The following is a 25,308-nucleotide window of genomic DNA, read 5'->3' as shown; positions in this document are numbered from 1 at the left end:
GCAATTATGGATTTAATAAATGAATCCATTAAACTATAAAAACACTAATATTCAGTCTTTGCATTGATTGAATATTCTTGTCATACTTGATCTAGTGTGGGAGTATGAACTAGTTGTTAACCTCAGAGTTTCTGAAGCAGAAATATAGAACTATTCTGTATCAACCTAATCAAAGTGTCGCAGGACAATCCAGGTGAATCAGTGAGGAATATAGCTCCTCTAGCAATGTGTTTTGTTTTATTGATTGTTCTTGGTTGTTAGTGTGTTTAAACAGCTCTTCCCTTCAGACTGTTTTAGTGTCATCGTTCTGGCTCGTTCCCTTCCAGCCTACACTACCCAGAGACACCTAGAATACCTTTCTTCTGGTCTTTCTTCTCTTCTGTTCATTACCATGAAGAAGCTGTGATTTGCTTACCAAGAGCTTGTATCCTATTCTCAACCAATGATGGCTGTTGTAATATTTGCATACAGGGGGCTCGACCAATCCCGTGGCATATACAGGAGCAATGTTTGCGTGTCTGGCCTATAGGCAGAGATAACGGTATACATATGATTAGCATGTGGTTATGGAAGGTGTTTCGTATTGATCCAGTATGTGGTGACAGTTCTCAGCTTGCGCCGTGGACCTGCTGGTTGAACTCTTCGATCCTCTGGAGGGAATAATATTTCTGTAGCACAACATGCCTAAAAGGAAGGTGAGTCTGGCTGTTTTTAAACCGATACTACTTGTGAATGTAGTTTATGTTGTATTCGAGAGAGGATCGCACTGTGTCGCTGCCTCCCATTGGTTCTATTTAGCGACGCCGAGCCGGAACATTGCCGGTTAGAACGGTTCAGTTGTGACCGTTTGATCGGGAGGGGAGTCTAGAGGGGATGCGCTAGACATGTCAGCATTCCTCCGTGTTATTCGGTGTGTTTTATGTCTAAGCCCCTGCTCTCCGTGGCCGGTGTGGTGGCCGGTGTGTTGGCCGCTGTCCCCTTCCTGCCTGTCCACCCACACCAGAAAGTCTGTCACCACTCCGTGCACTTCTCGCGCTCCGGAATGTCACCCATCCAGCCGGTAGGGATGAGTGCCACACTGTCGCAGCTTAATTTTAAAGTGACCGCTTTATCCCTTAGTGACTGCGTGTTAGTGTGTCCGTTTCACCGATGGGCTTAATCTGTGTATGAAGGACAGATGTCTGCCTTTACTTATTTTGTTGTATTATAAAACAATTTTACAGCTACACCCTCTTCCTCCTTCACCCTCCCTCTCTCTGTCGCCTTTCAGACCCATATATAACCACACTGACAGTCAAAACCTACAGAGCGAGAGGAGAGGAGGGGGAGAGGAGGGGGAGAGGGATGGGGGCTGGTTATAGACTGTTGTTATAGAGAGCAGCAATAGCCTATCAAAACAGCCATTTGTTTGTGGCTGTGGTGCATTGTATTAGGGAACACACAGGGTCGGGGTATTGTTATAAGAAGTGGGCTGTTTTACAACCTTTCCCTCTGAGGACAGAGCGAGAAAGAGAGGGTTGGAGGTCATCAATACATTTTACTGAGAGGAAGACCATAGATGGGCTGCTGCCTACCTGTCTCCACACCTGCCGAGCTGCCTACCTACCTACCTGCCGAGCTACCTACCTGCCAAGCTGCCTGCCGAGCTGCCTACCTACCTACCTACCGAGCTGCCTACCTACCCGTCTTCCTGCCTACACACCAGCCTACCTGCCTACACACCTGCCTGCCAAGCTGTCTGTACCTACCTACCTGCCGAGCTTTCTACCTACCTGCCGAGCTTTCTACCTACCTGCCGAGCTTTCTACCTACCTGCCGAGCTTTCTACCTACCTGCCGAGCTGCCTACCTACCTGCCGAGCTGCCTACCTACCTGCCGAGCTGCCTACCTAGCTGTCTACACACCTGCCTAGCTGTCTACACACCCGCCTAGCTGTTTACCTACCGACCTACTTGCCTGCCTACACACCAGCCTACCTGCCTACACACCTGCCTGCCAAGCTGTCTGTCTACCTACCTACCTGTCGAGCTGTCTACCTGCCTAGCTGCCTAAACACCTGCCTAGCTGGCTACCCACCTGCCTAGCTGTCTGTCTAGACACCTGCCTAGCTGTCTGTCTGCTTCGCTGTCTACCGATCTACCTCAACACCTGCCTACCTGTTTACACACCTGCCTAGCGGTCTACTTGCCTGCCTGCCGAGCTGCCTACCTACCTGTCTACACACCTGCCTAGCTGTCTACACACCTGCCTAGCTGTTTACCTACCTACCTGTCTAGCTGCCTACACACCTGCCTAGCTGTCTGTCTAGACATATGCCTAGCTGTCTGCCTAGCTGTCTACCTGCCTAGCTCGCTACTTGCCTACCTTTCTACACACCTGCCTAGCTGTCTGCCTGCCTACACACTGGACTAGCTGTCTACCTAGCTACCTGTCTACACACCCGCCTGCCAAGCTGTCTAGCAGCCTACACACCTGCCTAGCAGTCTGCCTATCTACCGCCACACCTTCCCGCATAGCTGCTTACACATGTGCCTACCTACCTGCCTGCCGAGCTGCCTACCTTCCTACACACCTGCCTACCTTCCTACACACCTGCCTAGCTGGCTACACACCTGCCTACACACCCGCCTACCTGGCTACACACCAGCCTACACACCCGCCTACCTGGCTACACACCAGCCTACCTGCCTACCCGTCTGCCTACCCGTCTGCCTAGCTGCTTACCTACCTGCCTAGCTGTCTGCCTACCTGCCGAGCTTCCTAGCTGTCTGCCTAGCTGCTTACCTACCTGCTGTCTGCTTAGCTGCCTAGCTGTCTGCCTAGCTGCTTACCTAGCTGCTTGCCTAGCTGTCTGCCTACCTGCCGAGCTTCCTAGCTGGCTACACACCTGCCTACCTGCCTAGCTGTCTTCATACCTTCCAGCCTACCTGTCTAGTTCTCTACACACTAGCCTACCTGCCTACACACTAGCCTACCTGCCTACACACTAGCCTACCTGCCTACACACCAGCCTAGCTGGCGACACACCAGCCTACCTACCTAGCTGTTTGCCTAGCTGGCTATACACCTGCCTAGCTGGCTGCATAGCTGTCTACACACCTGCCTAGCTGTCTACTAGAGCTGGGTGGTCTACTGTATTTTAAAATATACCTGTATTCATGCACGGACCAGTTTGGGTTTTTACTTTACCTTCTAAAATGGCATTTCAATGTTTGGTTTGTTAAATGTGATACGGTATGTATAACTTCCATTTTTATAGTTTACTTTGCGACTTGAGTCATCTCTCTCCATGCTGCGTTCCACACAGATATAGCCCCGCCCCCTGTCACTCAAGAAGCTAATTTGTTGTTCCTCGACCAGGAGACCGCTGTGTTCAGTCTGCACGGTCAATATCGCAACGGTGTTGATGACGGCTGTTTTCACATTGCGTTGGGAAAGTTTTCAGACCCGTTGACTCTGTCCACATTTTGAATACAGCCTTATTCTAAACTGGATTCAATTGGTTCATCAATTGAATCCAATCAATCTCCACACAATACCCCATAATGACAAAACAAAAACATTTTTACACAGTGTTCAGACCCTTTAAGTACTTTGAATCGAATCAAATGTATTTATAAAGCCCTTCGTACATCAGCTGATGTCTCAAAGTGCTGTACAGAAACTCCGCCTAAAACCCCAAACAGCAAGCAATGCAGGTGTAGAAGCACAATGGCTAGGAAAAACTCACTAGAAAGGTCAAAACCTAGGAAGAAACCTAGAGAGGAACCAGGCTATGTGGGGTGGCCAGTCCTCTTCTGGCTGTGTCAGGTGGAGATTATAAACCTAGAGAGGAACCAGGCTATGAGGGGTGGCCAGTCCTCTTCTGGCTGTGCCGGGTGGAGATTGTAACAGAACATGGCCAAGATGTTCAAATGTTCATAAATGACCAGCATGGTCAAATAATAATAATCACAGGCAGAACAGTTGAAACTGGAGCAGCAGCACGGCCAGGTGGACTGGGGACAGCAAGGAGTCATGTCAGGTAGTCCTGAGGCAGGGTCCGAGAGAGAATTAGAGAAAGCACACTTAAATTCACACAGGACACCGAATAGGACAGGAGAAGTACTCCAGATATAACAAACTGACCCTAGCCCCCTGACACATAAACTACTGCAGCATAAATACTGGAGGCTGAGACAGGAGGGGTCAGGAGACGCTGTGGCCCCATCCGAGGACACCCCCTTGAAGCACCTTTGGCAGCGATTACAGCCTTTGGCAGCGAGTCTTCTTGGGTATGATGCTACAAGTTTGGCACACCTGTATTTGGGGAGTTTCTCCCATTCTTCTCTGCAGATCCTCTCATGCTCTGTCAGGTTGGATGGGCAGTGTTGCTGCACAGCTATTTTCAGGTTTCTCCAGAGATGTTTGATTGGGTTCATGTCCAGGCTCTGGCTGGGCCACTCGAAGACATTCAGAAACTTGTCCCGAAGCCACTCCTGCATTGTCTTAGCTGTGTGCTTTGGGTTGTTGTCCTGTATGAAGGTGAACCTTCGCCCCAGTCTGAGGTTTTAATCAAGGATCTCTCTCTGTACTTTGCTCTGTTCATCTTTCCCTTGATCCTGACTAGTCTCCCAGTCCCTACCTCTGAAAAACATCTCCACAGCATGATGATGCCACCACCATGCTTCACCGTAGGGATGGTACCAGGTTTCCTCTAGACGTGACACTTGGCATTCAGGCCAAAGAGTTCAACTTGGTTTCATCAGACCAGAAAGTCTTGTTTCTCATGGTCTGAGAGTGCCTTTGGTGCCTTTTGGTAAACTCCAGGTGGGCTGTCATGTGCCTTTTTACTGAGGAGTGGCCTCCGTCTAGCCTCTCTACCATAAAGGCATGATTGGTGGATTGCTGCAGAGTTGGTTGTCCTTCTGGAACAACTCTTCCCCTGAGGAACTGTAGAGCTCTGCCAGTGTGACGATCAGGATCTTGGTCACCACCCTGACCAAGGCCCTTCTCCCCCTGATTGCTCAGTCTGGCCCTGTGGCCAGCTCTAGGAAGAGTCTTGGTGGTTCCAAACTTCTTCCATTTAAGAATGACTGAGGCCACTGTGTTCTTGTGGACCTTCAATGCTACAGCCATTTTTTTGATACCCTTCCCCAGATCTGTGCCTCGACACAATCCTGTCTCGGAGCTCTACGGACCTCATGGCTTGGTTTCCAAATCATGTCAAATCAATTGGATTTACCACAGGTGGGCTCCGATCAAGTAGTAGAAACATCTCAAGGATAATCAATGGAGACAGGATGCACCTGAGCTAAATTTAGAGTCTCATAGCAAAGGGGCTGAATACTTTTTAAAATAAGATATTTCTGTTTTTTTTATTTGTAATACATTTGCAAAAATGTCTAAACCTGTTTTCACTTTGTCATAATGAGGTATTCTGTAGATTGCTTAGGAAAATGTGTATTTAACCTCTACAGGTGACTGCGGGATGGTTCTGCTAACGTAGCCTAATGTGTTTAGAGGTTGTAACAAGAACTGCCCAGGACATATCTGATATGGACAGAAAGCTTCAATTCTTTTTAATCTAACTGCACTGTCCAATTTACAGTGAAATAATACCATGTTGTTTGAGGAGGGTGCACAATTATGAATCTATTAATAAACCAAATAGGCACATTTGGGAAATCTTGATACAACATTTTGAACTGAAATACAATGGTTCATTGAATCAGTCTAAAACTTGTGGAAGAAGAGAAGGGGTCTGAATACTTTCTGAATGCACTGAATCCACTAGCTTTATATAATTACATTATTCGTTTGTTTCTTACATCTGCAAAAAGCTAGTTCGTCCTTTTTCTTAGCAAGTTGGGCCTAAATCTTGTTAGCTGCTAATTGCTCATTTCTAATTGCTAATCTCTACCTGGCTAATAAATGCATAGCTAACATAACTAGCTATACTGCCTGATAATACCAATGATGGTGTAGACCTACATCTGCATGTTTTTTGTGCAACAGTATTTTCCAAATGAAATATGCAAAGCAAGAATATGTTAGCTACTTCATGTAGCTAGGAGAACATTCAATGTAGCCAAAGATTATAGGGTTTATAGCTCCTACCCTGTCCCAGTCAAATCAAATCAAATCAAAACCTAGATTTGATTTATAGCTCCTACCCTGTCCCAGTAACTCCTCTCTGGCATTTTAATTTGTTGCTATGTCAAACTGTATTCAAAGTTCCCACTATTATATTCTAACTATAGAATGACAATAATTCCAGTAGTTCAGCCAATTGTTTTGCTCTAAATCGCAAGTCAAATCGCAATTGCAACATTTGGTTAAAAATAAATGATCTCAAATCGGTGCAGGATAAAAAATTATTTTAGGTTGAATTGAACAGTAAAAGACAATCAGAATGGAGAAAGACCCATTGACATCACTCAGAATGTATGTGTTGCCACCCTAGGGTCACAACTCATAAAGCACATTTCGAACTTTCATTATTCAAAAATATAAATTGGCATCATTCCGTCCATTTTTTTGTAATAAAAAAATAAATAAAATACTGTGACATAAGGGTGAAACGGTATATTTATTCATATTGAACCGTTCGGTACAGGGTACACGGTACATTTATTCATATTGAACCGTTCGGTACACGGTACATTTATTCATATTGAACCGTTCGGTACCGGGTCCACAGTACATTTATTCATATTGAACCGTTCGGTACCGGGTCCACAGTACATTTATTCATATTGAACCGTTCGGTGCAGGGTCCACGGTACATTTATTCATATTGAACCGTTCGGTACAGGGTCCACGGTACATTTATTCATATTGAACCGTTCGGTGCAGGGTCCACGGTACATTTATTCATATTGAACCGTTCGGTACCGGGTCCACGGTATATTTATTCATATTGAACCGTTCGGTACAGGGTCCACGGTAGGTGTGTGTGACGGGTTCTAAATTCCTCCTTATCAATGACAGACCATAGTAAACACAATTCCTCTCATTTATACAATACTGGCATGATCTGTGATGTCCAGGGTCACTGTATGACCTCATCTATGTTATTGTAACGTTCTCATCTCCACTGCCCCTGAGGCTGAGAGATTGTATCTGCTGGGATTCATGATCTCTAGTTCTATGCCCTCTCTCTTCTTCACTCTCTACTCTCCTCTTCAGTAATAATCTTTATCTCTAACACGGAACCCAAACCAGCTGCGAGCGTGCGCCATCGTGCATAAATTTATTTTGTCCCCCGACACCAAACACGATCACAACATGCAGGTCAAAATATCAAAACAAACTCTGAACCAATTACATTAATTTGGGGACAGGTCGAAAAGCATTAAACATTTATGTCAATTTAGCTAGCTTGCACTTGCTAGCTAATTTGTCCTGGGATATAAACATTGAGTTGTTATTTTACCTGAAATGCACAAGGTCCTCCACTCTGACAATTAATCCACACATAAAACAGTTAACCAAATTGTTTCTAGTCATCTCCCCTCCTTCTAGGCTTTTTCTTCTATTGACTTCATATTGCAATTGACAACTTTCATAATTTAGGTACATTACCGCCACTGACCTTGTTCGTCTTTCAGTCACATGGGTATAACCAATGAGGAGATGGCACCTGCTTCTATAAACCAATGAGGAGATGGGAGTGGCAGGACCTGCCACGCGATCTGCATCACAAATAGAACTGACTTATATTTACAACACAGATGCTCGTTAGCGTGTGCGAGCAGTGTTGGTGCAATAATTGAATAATATAGATTTCTAAATTTATTTTGCAACGCTCGCACACACACGACGCGAGTGGTGTAGTCAGCCTGTTAGTCAAGAAGCTATCTGCTCCAGTCTAGAGGCAGGTTTCCCAGACAGGTTCATCCTTGAGAAACTTGGTACTTCCAGCTGTGAAACCGGTGTGTGTGTGTGTGTGTGTGTGTGTGTGTTCCTGGATGTCGAATGCTGACATATCTGTGATTGACCTGGAGCCTCACCTGTTATACAGTACAGTGGCTATACATATAAGGTAAGTCAGGAACCAATGTAGTCAGTCAGGAAAGCTAAGGCTTTTTCAAACAGAAATTTGCTTCCTGTAACACTAATTCCAAAAAGTTCTGGGACACTGTAAAGTCCATGGAGAACAAGAGCACCTCCTCCCAGCTGCCCACTACACTGAGGATAGGAAACACTGATGAATCTACGATAATCGAGAATTTCAATAAGCATGAAATTCTTCACGACTGGCCATGCTTTCCACCTGGCTACCCCTACCCCGGCCAACACCTCAGCACCCCCCGAAGCAACTTGCCCAAGCCCCCCCCCCCTCATTTCTCCTTCACCCAAATCCAAACAGCGATGTTCTGAAAGAGCTGCAAAATCTGGACCCCTACAAATCAGCCGGGCTAGACAATCTGGACCCTATCTTTCTGAAATGATCTGGCGAAATTGTTGCAACCCCTATTACTAGCCTATTCAACCTCTCTTTCGTATCGTCTGAGAAGATTGGAAAGCTGCCGCGGTCATACCCCTCTTCAAAGGGGGTGACCCCTTAGAACCAAACTGTTAGGCCGGGGCAGGATGGATATAGGTCTTTCTAAAGTCTTCAAAAGCCAAGTTATTAAACAGATCACCGTTTCGAATCCCACCATACCTTCTCCACTATGCAATCTGGTTTCCGAGCTGGTCATGGGTGCACCTCAGCCACGCTCAAGGTCCTAAACGATATCCTAACCGACATCGATAAAAGACAGTACTGTGCATCCGTCTTCATTGACCTGGCCAAGGCTTTCGACTCTGTCAATCACCGCATTCTTATCGGCAGACTCGACAGCCTTGACTTCTCAAATGACTGCCTCGCCTGGTTCACCAACTACTTCTCAGACAGAGTTCAGTATGTCAAATCGGAGGGCCTGTTGTCCAGACCTCTGGCAGTCTCTATGGGGGCGCCACAGGGTTCAATCCTCGGGCCGACTCCTTTCTCTGTATATATCAATGATGTCGCTCTTTCTGCTGGTGAGTCTCTGATCCACCTCTACGCAGATGACACCATTCTGTGTACTTCTGGCCCTTCTTTGGACACTGTGTTAACTAACCTCCAGACGAGCTTCAATGCCATACAACACTACTTCCGTGGCTTCCAACTGCTTTTAAATGCAAGTAAAACTAAGTGCATGCTCTGATTGCTGCCTGCACCTGCCCGCCCGACTAGCATCACTACTCTGGACAGTTTCAACTTACAATATGTGGACAACTACAAATACCTAGGTGTCTGGTTAGACTGTAAACTCTCCTTCCAGAATCACATTAAACATCTCCAATCCAAAATGAAATCTAGAATCAACTTCCTATTTCGCAACAAAGACTCCTTCGCTCATGCTGCGAAAAACATACCCTCCTAAAACTGACTATTCTGCCGAACCTTGACTTCGGCGATGTCATTTCCAAAATAGCCCCCGACACTCTACTCAGACTGCATCCAGTTTGCTATCACAGTGCCATCTGTTTTGTCACCAAAGCCCCATATACTACCTACCACTGCGACCTCTATGCTCTCGCTGGCTGGCGCTCACTATATATCCGTCGCCAAACCCACTGGCTCCAGGTCATCTATAAGGTAAAGCCCCGCCTTATCTCAGCTCACTGGTCACCATAGCAACACCCACCCGTAGCACCTGCTCCAGCAGGTACATTGCACTGGTCATCCCCAAAGCCAACACTTACTTTGGCCACATTTCCTTCCAGTTCTCTGCTGCCAATAACTGGAAGGAATTACAAAAATCACTGAAGCTGGAGTCTTATAGCTCCCTCACTAGCTTTTAGCATCAGCTGTCAGAGCAGCTTACCGATCACTGTACCTGTACACATCCAATCTGTAAATTGCACAACCAACTACCTCATCCCCATATTGTTATTTATCCTCTTGCTCTTTTTCACCCCAGTATATCTACTTGCACATCATCATCTGCACATCTATCACTCCAGTGTTAATTCTAAATTGTAATTATTTTTTGCCTCTATGGCCTATTTATTGCCTGTACATGGATCTATTTACACACTGTACATGGATCTATATTTTTATTTTCTATTATCTTATTGACGATTATTGTACGTTTGCTTGTGTAACTGTGTTTGTTTGCTTTTATCTTGGTCGCAGTTGTAAATGAGAACTGGTCTACCTGGTTAAATAAAGGTGAAGAAATAAGACACTCAAAAGAAAATAAATTCCATGTCACTTTTTAGTTAGCTGTCGTTACGCGGTGTGGATGAAGTGTGTTGAAATCTAACTCTCCTGTCTGCGTTTCTTTTAGTCTCCTGAAGGGGCCCATGCCAAGGATGCCTCCAAGGTCACCAAGCAGAAGGTCACCAAGCAGGAGGTAGGAGCTCCGTGTCGTGTTTGTGTGTTTTTAAACAGCAGCAAACGCACTTCTAATGGACCACACACAGTCCATTCAGCAAACACTCACTGATACATGAAGAGATATCTTACATACACACTCTATCCAATCCCACACACTACAGGCCCCTCAACACATAACTGATATGCCCCCTGTCCCCTTTCCCCCTCTCGCTCCCTGTGTGTGTGTCTGTGTGTGTCTCTGTCTCTCTCTCTCTGTGTTTCTCTGTGTGTCTCTCTCTCTGTGTTTCTCTGTGTCTCTCTCTCTGTGTCTCTATCTCTCTGTTTCTCTGTGTGTCTCTCTCTGTCTCTCCTTCTGTAGCCCACCAGGCGATCAGAGAGGTTGTCATCGGTAAGTTGAATAATTCCCTCTTCCTCCATCCCTCTCTCATTCTTCCTACCTCCCTCCTCTCCTCTCTGCTGTCTCTCAGGTTGTTGCTCAACTCTAGGGCCAGGCGTAATCTGTGAGGTCACAGTTTCTCACAGCCACCAGGAGTGATGTTAGGAGCTCTACAATATTAACAATCTGTTGGATTCATTCTGATCTAACATTTATATACAGTGGGGCAAAAAAGTATTCAGTCAGCCACCAATTGTGCAAGTTCTCCCACTTAAGATGAGAGAGGCCTGTAATTTTCATCATAGGTACACTTCAACTATGACAGACAAAATTAGAAAAAAATCCAGAAAATCACATTGTAGGGTTTTTAATGAATTTATTTTCAAATTATGGTGGAAAATAAGTATTTGGTCACAAACAAGCAAGATTTCTGGCTCTCACAGACCTGTAACTTCTTCTTTAAGAGGCTCCTCTGTCCTCCACTCATTACCTGTATTAATGGCACCTGTTTGAACTTGTTATCAGTATAAAAGACACCTGTCCACAACCTCAAACAGTCACACTCCAAACTCCACTATGGCCAAGACCAAAGAGCTGTCAAAGGACACCAGAAACAAAATTGTAGACCAGACTGGGAAGACTGAATTTGCAATATGCAAGCAGCTTGGTTTGAAGAAATCAACTGTGGGTGCAATTATTAGGAAATGGAAGACATACAAGACCACTGATAATCTCCCTCGATCTGGGGCTCCATGCAAGATCTCACCCCGTGGGGTCAAAATGATCACAAGAACGGTGAGCAAAAATCCCAGACCCACACGGGGGGACCTAGTGAATGACCTGCAGAGAGCTGGGACCAAAGTAACAAAGCCTACCATCAGTAACACACTATGCCGCCAGGGACTCAAATCCTGCAGTGCCAGACGTGTCCCCCTGCTTAAGCCAGTACATGTCCAGGCCCGTCTGAAGTTTGCTAGAGAGTATTTGGATGATCCAGAAGAAGATTGGGAGAATGTCATATGGTCAGATGAAAACAAAATAGTAAAAACTCAACTCGTCATGTTTGGAGGACAAAAAATGCTGAGTTGCATCCAAAGAACACCATACCTACTGTGAAGCAAGGGGGTTGAAACATCATGCTTTGGGGCTGTTTTTCTGCAAAGGGACCAGGACGACTGATCCGTGTAAAGGAAAGAATGAATGGGGCCATGTATCGTGAGATTTTGAGTGAAAACCTCCTGCAAGGGCATTGAAGATGAAACGTGGCTGGGTCTTTCAGCATGACAATGATCCCAAACACACGGGCAACGAAGGAGAGGCTTCGTAAGAAGCATTTCAAGGTCCTGGAGTGGCCTAGCCATTCTCCAGATCTCAACCCCATAGAAAATCTTTGGAGGGTGTTGAAGGTCCGTGTTGCCCAGCAACAGCCCCAAAACAACATCACTGCTCTAGAGGAGATCTGCATGGAGCAATGGGCCAAAATACCAGCAACAGTGTGTGAAAACCTTGTGAAGACTTACAGAAAACTTTTGACCTCTGTCATTGCCAACAAAGTGTATATATCAAAGTATTGAGAAACTTTCCAAAGACTGGAGCGTTGGAAAGGAGTGTTCTAATGGGGGCTTTGGAAAGGAGCGTTCTAATCGAGCGTTGGAAAGGAGCTTTGGAAAGGAGCGTTCTGATGGAGATGTTGGAAAGGAGCGTTCTAGTGGAGCATTGGAAATGAGCGTTCTAATGGAGTGTTGGAAAGGAGCGTTCTAATCGAGCGTTGGAAAGGAGCGTTCTAATGGAGCGTTGGAAAGGAGCGTTCTAATGGAGCGTTCTAATCGAGCGTTGGAAGGGAGCGTTCTAGTTGAGCGTTCTAATGGGGCATTGGAAAGGAGCGTTCTCATGGAGCGTTGGAAATGAGCGTTCCCGTGGAGCGTTCTAATGGAGAGCGTTGGAAAGGAGCGTTCTAATGGAGCGTTGGAAGGGAGCGTTCTAGTTGAGCGTTCTAATGGGGCATTGGAAAGGAGCGTTCTTATGGAGCGTTGGAAAGGAGTGTTCTAATTGTGCGTTCTAATGGGGCGTTGGAATGGAGCGTTCTAATGGGGGCTTTGGAAAGGAGCGTTCTAATGGAGTGTTGGAAAGGAGCGTTCTAATTGTGCGTTCTAATGGGGCGTTGGAATGGAGCGTTCTAATGGAGCGTTGGAAAGGAGCGTTCTAATGGGAGGTTCTAATGGAGCGTAGGAAAGCAGCGTTCTAATGGAGCGTTGGAAAGGAGCGTTCTGATGGAGTTTTCTAATGGAGCGTTCTAATTGTGCGTTCTAAAGAGCGTTGGAAAGGAGCGTTCTAATGGAGCGTTCTAATGGGGGCTTTGGAAAGCAGCGTTCTAATGGAGCGTTCTAATGGAGCTTTGGAAAGGAGCGTTCTAATCGAGCGTTGGAAAGGAGCATTCTAATCGAGCGTTGGAAAGGAGCGTTCTAATGGAGCGTTGGAAAGGAGCGTTCTAATGGAGCGTTGGAAAGGAGCGTTCTAATGGAGCGTTTTAATGGAGGCGTTGGAAAGGAGCGTTCTAATAGAGCTTTGGAAAGGTGCATTCTAATGAAGCGTTGGAATGGAGCGTTCTAATGGAGGCGTTGGAAAGTAGTTCTGATTTGAGCGTTCTAATTGAGCGTTGGAAGGGAGCGTTCTAGTGGAGCGTTCTAATGGGGTCTTTGGAAAGGAGCGTTCTAATGGGGTCTTTGGAAAGGAGCGTTCTAATGGAGCGTTCTAATGGGGTCTTTGGAAAGGAGCATTCTAATGGAGCGTTGGAAAGGAGCATTCTAATGGAGCGTTCTAATAGAGCTTTGAAAGGAGCTTTGGAAAGGAGCTTTGGAAAGGAGCGTTCTAATGGAGCATTGGAAAGGAGCGTTCTAATGGAGCGTTGGAAAGGAGTGTTCTAATGGAGCGTTGGAAAGGAGCGTTCTAATGGGGGCTTTGGAAAGGAGCGTTCTAATGGAGCGTTGGAAAGGTGCCTTCTAATGGGGGCTTTGGAAAGGAGCGTTCTAATGGGGGCTTTGGAAAGGAGTGTTCTAATGGAGGCGTTGGAGAGGAGCGTTCTAATGGAGTGTTCTAATGGTGGCGTTGGAGAGGAGCGTTCTAATGGAGTGTTCTAATGGGGGCGTTGGAGAGGAGCGTTCTAATGGAGTGTTCTAATTGTGGCTTTGGAAAGGAGTGTTCTAATGGAGCATTGGAAAGGAGCGTTCTAATGGAGCGTTGGAAAGGAGCGTTCTAATGGAGCTTTGGAAAGGAGCGTTCTAATCGAGCGTTGGAAAGGAGCGTTCTAATGGGGGCTTTGGAAAGGAGCGTTCTAATGGGTGCTTTGGAAAGTAGCGTTTTAATGGGTGCTTTGGAAAGTAGCGTTTTAATGGGGGCTTTGGAAAGGAGCTTTGGAAAGGAGCGTTCTAATGGAGCGTTGGAAAGGAGTGTTCTAATGGGGTCTTTGGAAAGGAGCGTTCTAATGGGGGCTTTGGAAAGGAGTGTTCTAATGGAGTGTTTGGAAAGGAGCGTTCTAATGGAGCGTTCTAATGGAGCGCTGGAAAGGAGCGTTCTAATGGGGGCTTTGGAAAGGAGCGTTCTAATGGAGCGTTGTAAAGGAGCGTTGGAAAGGAGCGTTCTAATGGAGCGTTCTAATAGACCTTTGGAAAGGAGCGTTGGAAAGGAGCGTTCTAATGGAGCATTGGAAAGGAGTGTTCTAATGGAGTCTTTGGAAAGGAGCGTTCTAATGGAGTGTTCTAATGGAGCGCTGGAAAGGAGCGTTCTAATGGGGGCTTTGGAAAGGAGCGTTCTAATGGAGCGTTGTAAAGGAGCGTTCTAATGGAGCGTTGGAAAGGAGCGTTCTAATGGAGCGTTCTAATGGAGCGTTCTAATAGACCTTTGGAAAGGAGCTTTGGAAAGGAGCGTTCTAATGGAGTGTTGGAAAGGAGCGTTCTAATGGAGCGTTCTAATGGAGTGTTCTAATGGGGGCTTTGGAAAGGAGCATTCTAATGGAGCATTGGAAGGGAGCGTTCTAGTGGAGCGTTCTAATGGAGTGTTCTAATGGAGCGTTGGAAAGGACCGTTCTAATAGAGCTTTGGAAAGGTGCAATCTAATGAAACGTTGGAAAGGAGCGTTCTAATGGAGCGTTGGAAAGGAGTGTTCTAATGGGGTCTTTGGAAAGGAGCGTTCTAATAGAGCGCTGGAAAGGAGCGTTCTAATGGGGGCTTTGGAAAGGAGCGTTCTAATGGAGCGTTGGAAAGGAGCGTTCTAATGGAGCGTTCTAATAGAGCTTTGGAAAGGAGCTTTGGAAAGGAGCGTTCTAATGGCGTGTTGGAAAGGCGCGTTCTAATAGAGCTTTGGAATGGAGCGTTCTAATGGAGCGTTGGAATGGAGCGTTCTAATGGAGTGTTCTAATGGGGGCTTTGGAAAGGAGCATTCTAATGGAGCATTGGAAGGGAGCGTTCTAGTGAAGCGTTCTAATGGAGTGTTCTAATGGAGCGTTGGAAAGGAGCGTTCTAATAGAGCTTTGGAAAGGTGCAATCTAATGAAGCGTTGGAAAGGAGCATTCTAATGGAGGCGTTGGAAAGGAGCGTTCTAATGGAGGCGTTGGAAAGGAGCGTTCTAATGGAGGCGTTGGAAAGGAGCGTTCTAATGGAGCGTTGGAAAGGAGCGTTCTAGTGGAGCGTTTGAAAGGAGCGTTCTAATAGAGCTTTGGAAAGGTGCGTTCTAATGAAGCGTTGGAAAGGAACGTTGGAAAGGAGCGTTCTAATGGAGCGTTGGAAAGGAGCGTTCTAATAGAGCTTTGGAAAGGTGCGTTCTAATGAAGCGTTGGAAAGGAGCGTTGGAAAGGAGCGTTCTAATGGAGCGTTGGAAAGGAGGGTTCTAATGGGGGCTTTGGAAAGGAGCGTTCTAATGGAGCGTTCTAATGGAGCGTTGGAAGGAAGCGTTCTAGTGGAGCGTTCTAATGGGGCGTTGGAAATGAGCGTTCTAGTGGAGCGTTCTAATGGGGCGTTGGAAAGGAGCGTTCTAATAGAGCTTTGGAAAGGTGCTTTCTAATGAAGCGTTGGAAAGGAGCGTTCTAATGGAGCGTTGGAAAGGAGCGCTCTAATGGAGTGTTGGAATGGAGCGTTCTAAAGGAGCGTTCTAATGGAGTGTTGGAATGGAGCGTTCTAATGGAGCGTTCTAATGGAGTGTTGGAATGGAGCGTTCTAATGGAGCGTTCTAAAGGAGCGTTCTAATGGAGTGTTGGAAAGGAGCATTCTAATGGAGCATTGGAAGGGAGCGTTCTAGTGGAGCGTTCTAATGGAGTGTTCTAATGGAGCGTTGGAAAGGACCGTTCTAATAGAGCTTTGGAAAGGTGCAATCTAATGAAACGTTGGAAAGGAGCGTTCTAATGGAGCGTTGGAAAGGAGTGTTCTAATGGGGTCTTTGGAAAGGAGCGTTCTAATAGAGCGCTGGAAAGGAGCTTTCTAATGGGGGCTTTGGAAAGGAGCGTTCTAATGGAGCGTTGGAAAGGAGCGTTCTAATGGAGCGTTCTAATAGAGCTTTGGAAAGGAGCTTTGGAAAGGAGCGTTCTAATGGCGTGTTGGAAAGGCGCGTTCTAATAGAGCTTTGGAATGGAGCGTTCTAATGGAGCGTTGGAATGGAGCGTTCTAATGGAGTGTTCTAATGGGGGCTTTGGAAAGGAGCATTCTAATGGAGCATTGGAAGGGAGCGTTCTAGTGAAGCGTTCTAATGGAGTGTTCTAATGGAGCGTTGGAAAGGAGCGTTCTAATAGAGCTTTGGAAAGGTGCAATCTAATGAAGCGTTGGAAAGGAGCGTTCTAATGGAGGCGTTGGAAAGGAGCGTTCTAATGGAGGCGTTGGAAAGGAGCGTTCTAATGGAGCGTTGGAAAGGAGCGTTCTAGTGGAGCGTTTGAAAGGAGCGTTCTAATAGAGCTTTGGAAAGGTGCGTTCTAATGAAGCGTTGGAAAGGAACGTTGGAAAGGAGCGTTCTAATGGAGCGTTCTAATAGAGCTTTGGAAAGGTGCGTTCTAATGAAGCGTTGGAAAGGAGCGTTGGAAAGGAGCGTTCTAATGGAGCGTTGGAAAGGAGGGTTCTAATGGGGGCTTTGGAAAGGAGCGTTCTAATGGAGCGTTCTAATGGAGCGTTGGAAGGAAGCGTTCTAGTGGAGCGTTCTAATGGGGCGTTGGAAATGAGCGTTCTAGTGGAGCGTTCTAATGGGGCGTTGGAAAGGAGCGTTCTAATAGAGCTTTGGAAAGGTGCTTTCTAATGAAGCGTTGGAAAGGAGCGTTGGAAAGGAGCGTTCTAATGGAGCGTTGGAAAGGAGCGCTCTAATGGAGTGTTGGAATGGAGCGTTCTAAAGGAGCGTTCTAATGGAGTGTTGGAATGGAGCGTTCTAATGGAGCGTTCTAATGGAGTGTTGGAATGGAGCGTTCTAATGGAGCGTTCTAAAGGAGCGTTCTAATGGAGTGTTGGAATGGAGCGTTCTAATGGAGTGTTGGAATGGAGCGTTCTAATGGAGCGTTCTAATGGAGCGTTGGAAAGGAGCGTTCTAATGGAGTGTTGGAATGGAGCGTTCTAATGGAGTGTTGGAATGGAGCGTTCTAATGGAGCGTTCTAATGGAGTGTTGGAATGGAGCGTTCTAATGGAGCGTTCTAAAGGAGCGTTCTAATGGAGTGTTGGAAAGGAGCATTCTAATGGAGCATTGGAAGGGAGCGTTCTAGTGGAGCGTTCTAATGGAGTGTTCTAATGGAGCGTTGGAAAGGACCGTTCTAATAGAGCTTTGGAAAGGTGCAATCTAATGAAACGTTGGAAAGGAGCGTTCTAATGGAGCGTTGGAAAGGAGTGTTCTAATGGGGTCTTTGGAAAGGAGCGTTCTAATAGAGCGCTGGAAAGGAGCTTTCTAATGGGGGCTTTGGAAAGGAGCGTTCTAATGGAGCGTTGGAAAGGAGCGTTCTAATGGAGCGTTCTAATAGAGCTTTGGAAAGGAGCTTTGGAAAGGAGCGTTCTAATGGCGTGTTGGAAAGGCGCGTTCTAATAGAGCTTTGGAATGGAGCGTTCTAATGGAGCGTTGGAATGGAGCGTTCTAATGGAGTGTTCTAATGGGGGCTTTGGAAAGGAGCATTCTAATGGAGCATTGGAAGGGAGCGTTCTAGTGAAGCGTTCTAATGGAGTGTTCTAATGGAGCGTTGGAAAGGAGCGTTCTAATAGAGCTTTGGAAAGGTGCAATCTAATGAAGCGTTGGAAAGGAGCGTTCTAATGGAGGCGTTGGAAAGGAGCGTTCTAATGGAGGCGTTGGAAAGGAGCGTTCTAATGGAGCGTTGGAAAGGAGCGTTCTAGTGGAGCGTTTGAAAGGAGCGTTCTAATAGAGCTTTGGAAAGGTGCGTTCTAATGAAGCGTTGGAAAGGAACGTTGGAAAGGAGCGTTCTAATGGAGCGTTCTAATAGAGCTTTGGAAAGGTGCGTTCTAATGAAGCGTTGGAAAGGAGCGTTGGAAAGGAGCGTTCTAATGGAGCGTTGGAAAGGAGGGTTCTAATGGGGGCTTTGGAAAGGAGCGTTCTAATGGAGCGTTCTAATGGAGCGTTGGAAGGAAGCGTTCTAGTGGAGCGTTCTAATGGGGCGTTGGAAATGAGCGTTCTAGTGGAGCGTTCTAATGGGGCGTTGGAAAGGAGCGTTCTAATAGAGCTTTGGAAAGGTGCTTTCTAATGAAGCGTTGGAAAGGAGCGTTGGAAAGGAGCGTTCTAATGGAGCGTTGGAAAGGAGCGCTCTAATGGAGTGTTGGAATGGAGCGTTCTAAAGGAGCGTTCTAATGGAGTGTTGGAATGGAGCGTTCTAATGGAGCGTTCTAATGGAGTGTTGGAATGGAGCGTTCTAATGGAGCGTTCTAAAGGAGCGTTCTAATGGAGTGTTGGAATGGAGCGTTCTAATGGAGTGTTGGAATGGAGCGTTCTAATGGAGCGTTCTAATGGAGCGTTGGAAAGGAGCGTTCTAATGGAGTGTTGGAATGGAGCGTTCTAATGGAGTGTTGGAATGGAGCGTTCTAATGGAGCGTTCTAATGGAGTGTTGGAATGGAGCGTTCTAAAGGAGCGTTCTAATGGAGTGTTGGAATGGAGCGTTCTAAAGGAGCGTTCTAATGGAGTGTTGGAATGGAGCGTTCTAATGGAGCGTTCTAATGGAGCGTTGGAAAGGAGCGTTCTAATGGAGTGTTGGAATGGAGCGTTCTAAAGGAGCGTTCTAATGGAGTGTTGGAATGGAGCGTTCTAATGGAGCGTTCTAATGGAGTGTTGGAATGGAGCGTTCTAATGGAGCGTTCTAATCGAGTGTTGGAATGGAGCGTTCTAACATATTTTTGCTTCTAAAAAATACAAGTTTAAATACAAACATTTTGTAAAATATAGAATATTATTTATTTGCAAATCCCCAATAAAAACGTAACCGCTCTCAGACCTTTCAGCACTCTGACGAAGTTGACGTTAGACATAAATCTGACGAAGTTGATGTTAGACATAAATCTGACGAAGTTGACGTTAGACATAAACCTGACGAAGTTGACGTTAGACATAAATCTGACGAAGTTGACGTTAGACAAAAATCTGACGAAGTTGACGTTAGACATAAACCTGACGAAGTTGACGTTAGACATAAATCTGACGAAGTTGACATTAGACATAAACCGGACGAAGTTGACGTTAGACATAAATCTGACGAAGTTGACGTTAGACATAAACCTGACGAAGTTGACGTTAGACATAAATCTGACGAAGTTGACGTTAGACATAAATCTGACGAAGTTGACGTTAGACATAAATCTGACGAAGTTGACGTTAGACATAAATCAGACCTTTTTTTTCTTAGCGTTCTAATGGAGCTTTGGAAAGGAGCGTTCTAATGGAGCGTTGGAAAGGAGCGTTCTAGTGAAGCGTTCTAATGGAGTGTTCTAATGGAGCGTTGGAAAGGAGCGTTCTAATAGAGCTTTGGAAAGGTGCAATCTAATGAAGCGTTGGAAAGGAGCGTTCTAATGGAGGCGTTGGAAAGGAGCGTTCTAATGGAGGCGTTGGAAAGGAGCGTTCTAATGGAGCGTTGGAAAGGAGCGTTCTAGTGGAGCGTTTGAAAGGAGCGTTCTAATAGAGCTTTGGAAAGGTGCGTTCTAATGAAGCGTTGGAAAGGAACGTTGGAAAGGAGCGTTCTAATGGAGCGTTCTAATAGAGCTTTGGAAAGGTGCGTTCTAATGAAGCGTTGGAAAGGAGCGTTGGAAAGGAGCGTTCTAATGGAGCGTTGGAAAGGAGGGTTCTAATGGGGGCTTTGGAAAGGAGCGTTCTAATGGAGCGTTCTAATGGAGCGTTGGAAGGAAGCGTTCTAGTGGAGCGTTCTAATGGGGCGTTGGAAATGAGCGTTCTAGTGGAGCGTTCTAATGGGGCGTTGGAAAGGAGCGTTCTAATAGAGCTTTGGAAAGGTGCTTTCTAATGAAGCGTTGGAAAGGAGCGTTGGAAAGGAGCGTTCTAATGGAGCGTTGGAAAGGAGCGCTCTAATGGAGTGTTGGAATGGAGCGTTCTAAAGGAGCGTTCTAATGGAGTGTTGGAATGGAGCGTTCTAATGGAGCGTTCTAATGGAGTGTTGGAATGGAGCGTTCTAATGGAGCGTTCTAAAGGAGCGTTCTAATGGAGTGTTGGAATGGAGCGTTCTAATGGAGTGTTGGAATGGAGCGTTCTAATGGAGCGTTCTAATGGAGCGTTGGAAAGGAGCGTTCTAATGGAGTGTTGGAATGGAGCGTTCTAAAGGAGCGTTCTAATGGAGTGTTGGAATGGAGCGTTCTAATGGAGCGTTCTAATGGAGTGTTGGAATGGAGCGTTCTAAAGGAGCGTTCTAATGGAGTGTTGGAATGGAGCGTTCTAAAGGAGCGTTCTAATGGAGTGTTGGAATGGAGCGTTCTAATGGAGCGTTCTAATGGAGCGTTGGAAAGGAGCGTTCTAATGGAGTGTTGGAATGGAGCGTTCTAAAGGAGCGTTCTAATGGAGTGTTGGAATGGAGCGTTCTAATGGAGCGTTCTAATGGAGTGTTGGAATGGAGCGTTCTAATGGAGCGTTCTAATCGAGTGTTGGAATGGAGCGTTCTAACATATTTTTGCTTCTAAAAAATACAAGTTTAAATACAAACATTTTGTAAAATATAGAATATTATTTATTTGCAAATCCCCAATAAAAACGTAACCGCTCTCAGACCTTTCAGCACTCTGACGAAGTTGACGTTAGACATAAATCTGACGAAGTTGATGTTAGACATAAATCTGACGAAGTTGACGTTAGACATAAACCTGACGAAGTTGACGTTAGACATAAATCTGACGAAGTTGACGTTAGACAAAAATCTGACGAAGTTGACGTTAGACATAAACCTGACGAAGTTGACGTTAGACATAAATCTGACGAAGTTGACATTAGACATAAACCGGACGAAGTTGACGTTAGACATAAATCTGACGAAGTTGACGTTAGACATAAACCTGACGAAGTTGACGTTAGACATAAATCTGACGAAGTTGACGTTAGACATAAATCTGACGAAGTTGACGTTAGACATAAATCAGACCTTTTTTTTCTTAGCGTTCTAATGGAGCTTTGGAAAGGAGCGTTCTAATGGAGCGTTGGAAAGGAGCGTTCTAATGGAGCGTTGGAAAGGAGCGTTCTAATGGAGCGTTCTAATAGAGCTTTGGAAAGGAGCGTTCTAATGGGGGCTTTGGAAAGGAGCGTTCTAATGGAGCGTTGGAAAGGAGCGTTCTAATGGGGGCTTTGGAAAGGAGCGTTCTAATGGAGCGTTGGATTGTAGTGTTCTAATTGGGGCTTTGGAAAGGAGTGTTCTATTGGAGCGTTGGAAAGGAGCATTATAATAGAGCTTTGGAAAGGAGCTTTGGAAAGGAGCTTTGGAAAGGAGCGTTCTAATGGAGCGTTGGAATGGAGCGTTCTAATGGAGCGTTGAAAAGGAGTTCTGATTTGAGCGTTCTAGTGGAACGTTCTAATGGGGCGTTGGAAATGAGCGTTCTAGTGGAGCGTTCTAATGGGGCGTTGGAAAGGAGCGTTCTAATTTAGCGTTCTAAAGGAGCGTTCTAATGGAGCGTTGGAAAGGAGCGTTCTAATGGAGTGTTGGAATGGAGCTTTGAAATGGAGCATTCTAATGGAGCGTTCTAAAGGAGCGTTCTAATGGAGTGTTGGAATGGAGCGTTCTAATGGAACGTTGGAAAGGAGCGTTCTAATGGAGTGTTGGAATGGAGCGTTCTAATGGAGCGTTCTAATGGAGTGTTAGAATGGAGCGTTCTAATGGAGCGTTCTAATGGAGCGTTCTATTGGAGTGTTGAAATGGAGCGTTCTAATGGAGCGTTCTAATGGAGTGTTGGAATGGAGCGTTCTAATGGAGCGTTCTAATGGAGCGTTCTAAAGGAGCGTTCTAATGGAGTGTTGGAATGGAGCGTTCTAATGGAGTGTTGGAATGGAGCGTTCTAATGGAGCGTTCTAATGGAGCGTTGGAAAGGAGCGCTCTAATGGAGTGTTGGAATGGAGCGTTCTAAAGGAGCGTTCTAATGGAGTGTTGGAATGGAGCGTTCTAATGGAGTGTTGGAATGGAGCGTTCTAATGGAGCGTTCTAATGGAGCGTTGGAAAGGAGCGTTCTAATGGAGTGTTGGAATGGAGCGTTCTAATGGAGTGTTGGAATGGAGCGTTCTAATGGAGCGTTCTAATGGAGTGTTGGAATGGAGCGTTCTAAAGGAGCGTTCTAATGGAGTGTTGGAATGGAGCGTTCTAAAGGAGCGTTCTAATGGAGTGTTGGAATGGAGCGTTCTAATGGAGCGTTCTAATGGAGCGTTGGAAAGGAGCGTTCTAATGGAGTGTTGGAATGGAGCGTTCTAAAGGAGCGTTCTAATGGAGTGTTGGAATGGAGCGTTCTAATGGAGCGTTCTAATCGAGTGTTGGAATGGAGCGTTCTAATGGAGCGTTCTAATCGAGTGTTGGAATGGAGCGTTCTAACATATTTTTGCTTCTAAAAAATACAAGTTTAAATACAAACATTTTGTAAAATATAGAATATTATTTATTTGCAAATCCCCAATAAAAACGTAACCGCTCTCAGACCTTTCAGCACTCTGACGAAGTTGACGTTAGACATAAATCTGACGAAGTTGATGTTAGACATAAATCTGACGAAGTTGACGTTAGACATAAACCTGACGAAGTTGACGTTAGACATAAATCTGACGAAGTTGACGTTAGACATAAATCAGACCTTTTTTTTCTTAGCGTTCTAATGGAGCTTTGGAAAGGAGCGTTCTAATGGAGCGTTGGAAAGGAGCGTTCTAATGGAGCGTTCTAATAGAGCTTTGGAAAGGAGCGTTCTAATGGGGGCTTTGGAAAGGAGCGTTCTAATGGAGCGTTGGAAAGGAGCGTTCTAATGGAGTGTTGGAATGGAGCTTTGAAATGGAGCATTCTAATGGAGCGTTCTAAAGGAGCGTTCTAATGGAGTGTTGGAATGGAGCGTTCTAATGGAACGTTGGAAAGGAGCGTTCTAATGGAGTGTTGGAATGGAGCGTTCTAATGGAGCGTTCTAATGGAGTGTTAGAATGGAGCGTTCTAATGGAGCGTTCTAATGGAGCGTTCTATTGGAGTGTTGAAATGGAGCGTTCTAATGGAGCGTTCTAATGGAGTTTTGGAATGGAGCGTTCTAATGGAGCGTTCTAATGGAGCGTTCTAAAGGAGCGTTCTAATGGAGTGTTGGAATGGAGCGTTCTAATGGAGTGTTGGAATGGAGCGTTCTAATGGAGCGTTCTAATGGAGCGTTGGAAAGGAGCGCTCTAATGGAGTGTTGGAATGGAGCGTTCTAAAGGAGCGTTCTAATGGAGTGTTGGAATGGAGCGTTCTAATAGAGCGTTCTAATGGAGTGTTGGAATGGAGCGTTCTAATGGAGCGTTCTAATGGAGCGTTCTAAAGGAGCGTTCTAATGGAGTGTTGGAATGGAGCGTTCTAATGGAGTGTTGGAATGGAGCGTTCTAATGGAGCGTTCTAATGGAGCGTTGGAAAGGAGCGTTCTAATGGAGTGTTGGAATGGAGCGTTCTAAAGGAGCGTTCTAATGGAGTGTTGGAATGGAGCGTTCTAATGGAGTGTTGGAATGGAGCGTTCTAATGGAGCGTTCTAATGGAGCGTTGGAAAGGAGCGTTCTAATGGAGTGTTGGAATGGAGCGTTCTAAAGGAGCGTTCTAATGGAGTGTTGGAATGGAGCGTTCTAATGGAGCGTTCTAATCGAGTGTTGGAATGGAGCGTTCTAATGGAGTGTTGGAATGGAGCGTTCTAAAGGAGCGTTCTAATGGAGTGTTGGAATGGAGCGTTCTAATGGAGCGTTCTAATCGAGTGTTGGAATGGAGCGTTCTAACATATTTTTGCTTCTAAAAAATACAAGTTTAAATACAAACATTTTGTAAAATATAGAATATTATTTATTTGCAAATCCCCAATAAAAACGTAACCGCTCTCAGACCTTTCAGCACTCTGACGAAGTTGACGTTAGACATAAATCTGACGAAGTTGATGTTAGACATAAATCTGACGAAGTTGACGTTAGACATAAACCTGACGAAGTTGACGTTAGACATAAATCTGACGAAGTTGACGTTAGACATAAATCTGACGAAGTTGACGTTAGACATAAATCTGACGAAGTTGACGTTAGACATAAATCTGACGAAGTTGATGTTAGACATAAATCTGACGAAGTTGACGTTAGACATAAACCTGACGAAGTTGACGTTAGACATAAATCTGACGAAGTTGACGTTAGACAAAAATCTGACGAAGTTGACGTTAGACATAAATCTGACGAAGTTGACGTTAGACATAAATCTGACGAAGTTGACGTTAGACATAAACCTGACGAAGTTGACGTTAGACATAAATCTGACGAAGTTGACATTAGACATAAACCTGACGAAGTTGACGTTAGACATAAATCTGACGAAGTTGACGTTAGACATAAATCAGACCTTTTTTTTCTTTCTTTTTACAGAGTTGACATTCCATATTTTTCTACTTTATTCAATAGGTATACTTAGTAGCGATTTAGTTTTTTCTCAGTTGCATATGCCTCAAAAAAACTCATTTTAAAATGAACATATTTGAACCATAACTCATATTCTATCTTAATCTTTAAGGGAAATGGAATTGACAGGTTCTGGTTGTATATTGTTTAACTCTATGAAAGTAGAGGACTTTCAGGACGATGTGTTGCCTTGTTGCACGATATGTTGACCAATCCCAGTTTAGAGAGACATATTATTTAAATTGAAATGTGGCAATAAACTACATGAGACACTTTTTAGAATTTGAAACACTTTTTGGAAAGGAGCGTTCTAATGGAGCGTTCTAATGGAGCTTTGGAAAGGAGCGTTCTAATGGGGGCTTTGGAAAGGACCGTTCTAATGGAGCGTTGGAAAGGAGCGTTCTAATGGAGCGTTGGAAAGGAGTGTTCTAATGGAGAGTTGGAAAGGAGCGTTCTAATTGAGCGTTCTAATGGAGCATTGGAAAGGAGCGTTCTAGTGG

General features: G+C 45.3%; 1 protein-coding gene across 6 annotated transcripts in view; it reads left to right on the top strand.

The window, feature by feature from the left end:
* The first annotated feature begins 290 nt into the window (after nucleotides 1-290).
* hmgn3 (high mobility group nucleosomal binding domain 3) overlaps nucleotides 291-25,308 on the top strand; it is a 50,052-nt gene continuing 25,034 nt past the window's right edge. For 2 of the 6 annotated variants that reach the window (XM_021569966.3, XM_090242417.1), the window contains exons 1-3: nucleotides 546-695; nucleotides 10,308-10,373; nucleotides 10,716-10,745. In XM_021569966.3, the coding sequence (XP_021425641.1) occupies nucleotides 681-695; nucleotides 10,308-10,373; nucleotides 10,716-10,745 (111 nt within the window). In that variant the 5' untranslated portion in view covers nucleotides 546-680. Of the gene's footprint in view, nucleotides 696-10,307; nucleotides 10,374-10,715; nucleotides 10,746-25,308 lie in introns of all 6 variants that reach the window. The other 4 variants (XM_021569968.3, XM_021569967.3, XM_021569969.3 and 1 more) reach the window with 4 other exon arrangements.

The sequence above is a fragment of the Oncorhynchus mykiss genome, chromosome 8 (genome assembly GCF_057628025.1).
Source record: "Oncorhynchus mykiss isolate SJ-2025 chromosome 8, ASM5762802v1, whole genome shotgun sequence".
NCBI classification, from domain to species: Eukaryota; Metazoa; Chordata; class Actinopteri; order Salmoniformes; family Salmonidae; genus Oncorhynchus; species Oncorhynchus mykiss.
The sequence above is the reverse complement of the archived record's forward strand: the minus strand, read 5'-3'. Positions and strand labels throughout refer to the sequence as shown.